The 8,682-nt window shown below is 38.8% G+C and overlaps 1 protein-coding gene across 1 annotated transcript in view; it reads right to left on the bottom strand.

The window, feature by feature from the left end:
• Positions 1–277: 277 nt before the first annotated feature.
• Positions 278–8,682, bottom strand: part of BPGM (bisphosphoglycerate mutase) — a 29,842-nt gene continuing 21,437 nt past the window's right edge. The window contains exon 3 of the mRNA XM_036427444.2: positions 278–1,662. Coding sequence (XP_036283337.1) covers positions 1,484–1,662 — 179 coding nt within the window. The 3' untranslated portion in view covers positions 278–1,483. The remainder of the gene's footprint in view (positions 1,663–8,682) is intronic.

Below are 8,682 nucleotides of genomic sequence, written 5' to 3'. Positions count from 1 at the left end.
ATTTTATAATTGTAGGGATATCTGGTAGTTGGTGGTTGACTCTGATCTCTAAATTCTAAAGTGTCATTTGGTTAAACAATTTGACTAAAAAGGATTACAGTAGAAAAGCCAGTGGTTGTTCAGAAATGAAAAATATCCACATTCTACTTTCTTATCCATCACAGATGTGGCCAGCTGTGAACAAACCAGGTTCCTCTTTTTTTTCAGCCACCTTCATCAGCCAATGCTCTGTGAGTCTTGACTTAAGGATTAAAGAGAGACCAAGCAGTGACAAGGGTTTTAGAATTAGTTTTCTTCTAATGCCAGTTTTATTGTAACATGGATACAACGAGTTAATTCACCAATGGAAAGCCATAAAAAATGGTAAATATCTGTAACAACTATTACAGCTACAACTTTTTACATGAATTTATCATTGAAATATATGTTCCTTAAAGAAATGACATACATACCCAAAGTATTTAAAAATATACTATGGAAAATGGTATCATTAAGATGGATAAGCAATCAATTCTGTCCATGGCCTACCCTGGCTACTCTTAGCCCTCAGCAAATGAACAATAAATGTATGTGACAAACTCCAATATATAATTTCCCTTGCTCACATGAATAAAATTACATCAATTGTGTTACACTTCCTGACACCAACCTTCAATTTATAGAGAATTAGAGTGTCTATGTGTTGAAAAAGGTGCAACTCTTTGAGTGATACAGGAAGATATGAGCAGAAGAGTTTTGGTCACAGAACTTTATTTTTTAAATGAATTTTTTAAGTACCCAAGGATTAAAGTTCAAGAAACAAAAATAAGAGAACACAAACAGCTATAGTTGTCTATGTGCTGCTAACTCTTAACTGCCGAAGAGGAATGCCACCAAATCTCAAACAAAGGAGTCTCTGGGCTAGACAGGGCAAAGGGGCTTGCTGTTTATCGCTGGCTGTCGTGGAGGAACCCACCTGTGGCTTTCCCACTTAATGGGCCTCTCATCTTACCTATCGAAACATCCCTTTTCCTAGAGGAAAAGACTAATAATAAATACGTTTAGTATATTATCTAATACCCTCTCCTATCATCCCAGAAAGTCTTAGTAAATATAAAAGTGAACTACTTATTACAGTAATTAGTACCTGTCAGTGGTGGGTTCACAATGATTTGTTGAATGATGAAATACCTTAAACTCTACCTCCATTATCACTCTACCATCTAAGAAACTTAGGACATTAAGCCCCACTGCTGAGTAGTTTAATTCAAACAGGGCTGGCAGGAGAGCTAACCCATAAGAGACTTATGACATAAGCACTCAGGCACCCTAAAGTCTTTATCTGGGCCAACATAAGTAACCTAGTTACCGATACAAACTTCACCCCACAGCCTAGCTCTGGAAAAAATCAGGAAGAGAGAGAGGAGAGGGAGAGATCAGCACCTATAACACACTGTATGCCACTCCTTTTTGTAGCCATTCCTAGCCAACACTTGGGAACACTTTATTTTGCAGCTTTTTTCACTTTTCCTTGATCATCTACTTTCTTAATGGCTGCTTGGATAGCCTCTTGGTCTCCGAGGAACTGGTGAGGCCCAACAGCATGCAGGTTCTCATCCAGTTCCAGGAGAATGGGGACGCCAGTGGGAAGAGTAATGTTGATAATGTCTTCATCTGAGATACCTGCAGATTGAGAGAGGAAGGAACAAGGCATTAAAGACAACCCTGGAGGTGGTTGTGTTTAATTCTAGATCAACAGATTAGAAAGTGGTTGGTTTTCCAACACTGAGTGAGCTGGGATGCTCGAGCTAAATCCAATCAAGGGAAACACTTTTTAGCTCCCTAGAAAGCCCAATGAGAAGAATCAGAAAAGGATTATTAGTTATGCCTTCTAAACTGGTCTCATTCTCCAACTGTTCCTTATCATCCCAACTGATAGGAGAGGAAGGTATGTGTGATGGACAAATTACCTTCAATTAGTTTTTAAATAAGCTAAATTGCAAGTACTTCAACTTTGACCAGAAGAATTGGAGTTGGATTAAGACTACAGCAGTAGCGGTGGTAGTGAGAGTATTTTTATTATTATGACTACTTTAAACAAAAATGCTAGCATGTATGATGTACATTCTACATGCCAAGTCCTTACTCTTAACAGTTTATACGTAGTAACTCATTTAACCATTGCTGCAATCCTATGAGGTAACAAGTTTTGGCACAGAGAGGTCAAGCAAACAATTGACGATCACATAGACAATAAGTAGCAGAGCCTGATTCAAACCCAGGCATCTGTTACTACTGTACCAAGGAATGCCTTCAAGTTTTTCTGAGTTCAAAATGGGCAAAGAGAAGAAAGGAGAAAAGAGACAGAGTTAAGCAAATTAAAAGAAAACTGAAACTATTCAAATTTTCTATTTTAAAAACATACTTTCGTTACATAGACTTCTACATTTTAACCAAATGCTTCTGTTCTATATTAACAGCAAAGTACCGAGGTGGAGCAAGTTCTGAGGAAGAATGTGAAGGGTTGTCTTTACTTGGGAGGTGATGATGGCAGGAAAACAGTTACAATCAGTTAGTACTTTGTCACAATTAACCAAATGATTGTAACAATAGCACCAGCCAAAAAAGTCATAGAACCATAGCACTGGATCTCAACTACTAGGGTAGTTTTTAAATATATATATATTTTTTAATTGATTTTTTTACATAGAGGAAGGGAGAGGGATAGAGTTAGAAACATCAATGAGAAACATTGATCAGCTGTCTCCTGCACACCCCCTATTGGGAATGTGCCCGCAGCCAAGGTACATGCCCTTGACTGGAATTGAACTTGGGACCCTTCAGTTCTCAACTTGACGCTATATCCACTGAGCCAAATGGGTTAGGGCTAGGGTAGTTCTTTATTAGAGTTTCATTCTAGGCCCTGAAGAGCTACCTAAGGACTCTAATACACAAACTGTACATACTCAAACAGCTATGAAACCAAGGACAGTACACCATGCCCATCTCCTCTTCTGCCAGTCCCCCTCAATATATACTAAACCCTACTAACTTTAGGCAAGTGAATTTTCTGGGCCGCCATTCCCTCTGTCAAATTAAAGAAACACACACCCTTCCTTTGGCATTACCAAGGAAGGAAGTGGGATAGTAGAAATGGATTTAGGAGAACATGAAAAAGTATAGCAGTGTCTCTTTGTCCCTATTAGGAATTCTCTTCTAGGTGGAAGATTTAAAGCACACATGTCAAACACAAGGCCCTCGGGCCAAATCCGTCCCGCCAGGCCTTGCAATGTGGCCCGCACCGCGCTGTCATCACTGCACTCCGCTGCGTTCCATCACAATGACAGTTTATGACTGTTCAGTAAACCATTCGGCCCGCGATTTAGGCTGGATTTTAGATTTTGGCCCCTTCTCTGATTGAGTTCGACACCCCTAATTTAAAGGGTAGACTACTAAAACATTACTTTGCCCTGCCAAGTCCCTATCCCCACACTGCATATAACCCTACAAAAAATTACTATCCCAAACTAAAGCTGCGAGGAACAAATCAGTTCAGACCAGAGAGCCAGCTGCTCTCAGGAGGATTCTGAGAGCCCTCTAGTTCAGTCAGATCTGTCAGCTGGATGCACAACAGCTGCCTGGAGACAGCAGAGCAGAATTCACCAGCATGAGGTTTAGAGCCAGGTGACCAATGAGGCTTTAGAACTCAGAAGTTCTCACCCCAATCGAGGGAAGCTCTGAAGGTCCCTAGTCCTAACTCACTCAGCAGCCAGTAACTGAGGGCCTACTATACCAGTATATATGCATAGCAACAGCCAGTAACTGAGGGTCTATTATACCAGTATATATGCATAGCACTTGTGACCTTGCCCAGGATTTGACCTCTACTGAACTATTTCTTCATTTATGAAAGGAGGGAGGATAGCCTCTTCTAGCACCAAAGTTCCTCTATTCTATTTTTAATGGCTAAGAAAAGTAAAGGCATTTTAGAGGGAGGCATGAGAAACATTGGGACACTGACTAGTGTTTACATTCATCTATCATGCAAGGACCATGTTTTATCTGTATCCGGAGTATGTAAGCATATTGTTCATTGAATTGGAGAGAAAGATTGATTTTAAAGATTTCTTCAATCAATCTAAATTTTCACTACAAAACATTTGTTAGGAGACAACAGTTTAGTAAAAATGATCGTGTTTAACTAATGCTTTCCAGGAGAAATAGAAATTATGAGCATACACATCTGTATCAGTATCTCAGATTCACTGCTTATAGATTGTAGGCCTTGACAACATTACCTACCATTAATCTTTATAAGTAATTTTTGGATGTAGGACTTTATTTAAAACTAGAGGCCTGGTGTACGACATTTGTGCACTTGGGAGAGGTGGGGGAGAAGGTGTCCCTCAGCCTGGCCTGTGCCCTTTCACAGTCCGGGAGCCCTCGGGGGATGTCTGATTGACGGCTTAGGCCTGCAGTCAGACAGTCCTAGCACTTAGATGGAGTTGGGCCACTGTACTTGCCAACTGTCAGCTTGGCTTGTGGCTCAGTGGCGCTCCTCCTGTGGGAATGCACACACTGACCATCATGGGGCAGCTCCTGTGTTGAGCATCTGCTCCCTGATGGTCAGTGCATATCATAGTGAATGGTCATTTTGCCGCTAAGTGGATTAGCATATTACCCTTTTATTATATAGGATGACTAAGCTCCCACTTTTATTCAACATTGTACTGGAGGTTTTAGCCAGGGCAACTATGCAAGAAAAGGAAATAAAAAGCATCCAAACTGAAAAGAAAGAGGTAGACTATCTCTATTTTCAGATGACACAATCCCACTAAAAACTAACTGAATCAATAAACGAATTCAGCAATGTTGCAAGAGATAAGATGAATATATAAAAATTGTACTTCTACATAGTAGTGATGAGCAAATAAAAAATGAAATTAAAACAATTCCATTTATAATAGAAACAAAACAAATAATATACACAGGAATTCCTCAAACAGCTAAGCATAGGGTTACCATGTGACCTAGCAATTTCACTCTTATGTATATACCCAAGAGAAATGAAAACAGGCCCACACAAAAACTTGTACACGAAGTTTCATAGCAGCATTATTCATAGTAGCCAAAAAGTGGAAAAAGGTTAAATGTCCATCAACTGATGAATGAATAAATCAAATGTAATATATCCACATAGTGGAATATTATATGGCAATAAAAAGGAACAAAGCACTAATAAGTGCTAAATACTGAGGAACCTTGAAAATATTAGCTAAGTGAAAGAAGCGAGTCACAAAAGACTACACATTGTACGATTCTATTAATGTGAAACGTCCAGATTAGACAAATTTATAAACAGATTAGTGGATGCCTAGGTCTAGAGGGAATGAGGGGACTGGGAAGTGACAGCAAGGTGTGGGGTTTCTTTGGAGGGCAATGAAAGTGTTCTAAAATCAACTGTGGTGATGGATGGATAACTTTGTGAATATACTGAAAGCCAATGAACTATATACTTTACATAAGTGAATTGTATGATACGTGAATTATATCTTAATAAGGCTGTTAAAAATACTAAACAAAATCCAGAGAAGATGTATAAAACTGCTCAAGTCACAAAACTATTATGGTACTACAACTGGACCTGGTGGTGTGTGGTTTTTTTCTAAATTCCCAAATCCCAGGACTTCAACTCTGGTCATCTGACTCATCTATGGATATTTCCACCACAGCATGGGGAGAGAGGAGTATGTTTGTGGCATGTGCTGCCCTGTGAAAGGCTGGGTGCTATCGATGTACAGAGCAGAGAAGAGTGGACTTTTTGGACACCTTTGTCAATTCACCATGGAGTCACAGACAGCCAGGACAGTTATATCAAATCCTATGGCAAGACTGAGGTAATAGGGTGTAACGGGGGTTTATTCTCCTAATGAACCTGGCACTGTGGAAGGACAAACTTCCGGGGATGTTCCCTTGCTCCAGTGTTCTCATGTTTTCAATAGTAGGAAAGGATGTGAACACATTTGTCTGGTCCTCTTGAAATAGTTCACACACTGCCATCATGATGAGGTTTGGGGGTTACAGTCTGTGACCTTAGAAAAGAGTCCTTGTTTAACAGTTTAATTGGCCTTAGATCTAACCAATTCTTGCAGGTCCTCTCTTTAATAGCACCACTCTCAAGCTCATGCCTTTGTCTTAGGTGTGTAGGACCAAATCAAAGAACCAACTAAACAAAGGCCATAAACTATAATTTTTCATCTACAAAGGAAGGAGAGCTCAACAAAAATAGGAATGTTTCCAATAAAAAAAAGTTGACATTCCACTTTAATAACTACTCAAGTCATTCACACAATAGACTTGCAAATATTTAAAATACTTAGACTAGTTAATAAGCAGTCGATGAGACAAATTTTAAATAGCAAATTAGGAAAAACTACAGCGAAGCCATTACTCATTGCTCAATTTTTGCATAAGTAAGTCACATTCTTTGTCCTAAGAAAGTTAAGCAAGCAGAACTCCTAAGGCTAGAATAATGCATCTGCACTAGATTAAACCAAACTGAATCAATACTATATTATGTAATTTCGTGCTACAAACTCATTAACTGGAACATACTATCACATCTTCTATCTAATAAATGGTGTAATTTTTTGTTTTGTTTTTGTTATTCAGCATCCAAGCATGTTCTAAAGGAAACATCAAAGTTCTCATCCTGCATCAACCATTTTCCATCACCCCTCTCACCCCCTTCTGAACCCCAACCGTTGTTCTTTAATTCTTTTTAATTAATCTTACAGAGGGAGGGGGGAGGGGAGGGAAAGGGAAGGAGAGGTAGGAGGGAGTGGAGGTTAAAGGGAAAGGGGAGAGGGGAAAAGGGAGAGGGAAGAGGGGAGAGAAACATCAATTGGCTGTCTCTGGCACATGTCCCAACTGGGGATGGAACCAGGAATCAAACTTGCCACCTGCTGGTATATAGGACAATGATCCAACCAACTGAGCAACACAGGCCAGGGCAACTGCCTTTAATTCTTTTTTAAGAAAATTCTTTATTATTAAAAGTATTACATATGTCTCCTTGCCTTTAATGCTCAAATCTTCATGTAGGAGCTTTTAGGAGTTAACTGCAATCAAATTAAATGATTGGGATAGTTCAAGTAAGAATAAAAGTCTGGTGGTAGGTAAAGTCAAAGGGGAAACACCTCAAGACCAATAAGAGGATAAATTCTTTTCTGCATACAGGACTTACTTCAGAAAGTCAAGTCTATATCTATAAGCCACCTCCCCAAGTCAGTCACCTCAGCAGAAACAGGAACCACAGATAGTTACGATCACTGTATATATACTACACCACTCACACTTTGTGGGAGTGGCCGTGCATATGCTCACTTTTCCCACCAGGATTATAAGCTCCTTGGAGAAGAACCATGTTTTATACAACCCTATATCACCCACAATCTTGGAACAGTACCTTACCCACTGAAAAAAATTTAGTAAATGTTCAACAGTAAGGACCACTATTATGTACTGGCTGTAGGATCCAGAAATTATACATATGGCTGTATATATTATATATCTACCTTTATTATATAAATATAGGCTATAAGGAATAAAATATTAACTAAAACTCTATTACATAAAGCCTACACAGGAAAGCATTCTGAGGCCTTTCAGGGGTGCAGCTGGCTAAGTTTTAGAAAGAGATCCATGTGGAGACACAGTTGGTCAAAAGTAAGGACTTCATGTGTCTAATTATAGGTGCCATACGAACCCTTACACCAAGAACAATACCTGGTTTAACAGACCTCAGCACATAGCTGAAATGAATGAATCTGAACTCCTTGGGCTTTCAAATTAAATCTAGTCTGTTATTGTTGAAGCCTTGATTAGAGATTGTATTCTCTTCATTATCTTACCAGGAAAAAAAGGGAATTGAAAAAGTTGAACAAAAGATTGCTTGAATTTAGTGCTAATAAACAATTCACATTAAATTTGTCTTCTATGTATTTTCTTTGGTTTTCTCCAAAGTGTTTGTTTAAAATCTTTGAGTATTAGGAAATAGGAGAAAAGATGTTGAGGGAGACAAGATTTGTTAAAGACAAGAGGAAACCCTACTTCTAACATGCATATTTTGGAGGATTAGAAAGAGTGAAACAGTTTTGACCAAATCATTCAAGTATGAGGTCCCACCCATGCCTCACTTCCCTTTCCCAATCAAGCAAGTCATAATTCAAATCCCACTGATGGGTATTCATGATAAGTAAATATTCTACTATTGCCAAAATAAGAGCTAACATCAGAAATTCTAAAAAAAAATAAAATAAAATAAAATAAAAAAATAAAAAATAAAAAGAAAGAAATTCTAAATTTCATAGATGATCTACCTATTTTTAATTAAAATTCTTTAAGATCTGAATGCTATATATGTACAACTTAAGAATGGCTGGGCCTGAAATCGGTTTGGCTCAGTGGTAGAGCGTTGTTCTGCAGACTGAAAGGTCCCAGGTTCGATTCCGGTCAAGGGCATGTACCTTGGTTGCGGGCACATCCCTGGTAGGGGATGTGCAAGAGGCAGCTGGTCAATGTTTCTCTCTCATTGATGTTTCTAGCTCTCTATCTCTCTCCCTTCCTCTCTGTAAAAAATCAATAAAATATATATTTTTTTAAAAAGTGGTTGGGGAACAACTGTGAATGGGTTATTTGAAT

The sequence above is a fragment of the Pipistrellus kuhlii genome, unplaced genomic scaffold (assembly GCF_014108245.1).
Source record: "Pipistrellus kuhlii isolate mPipKuh1 unplaced genomic scaffold, mPipKuh1.p scaffold_m20_p_10, whole genome shotgun sequence".
Classification (NCBI taxonomy): Eukaryota; Metazoa; Chordata; class Mammalia; order Chiroptera; family Vespertilionidae; genus Pipistrellus; species Pipistrellus kuhlii.
The sequence above is the reverse complement of the archived record's forward strand: the minus strand, read 5'-3'. Positions and strand labels throughout refer to the sequence as shown.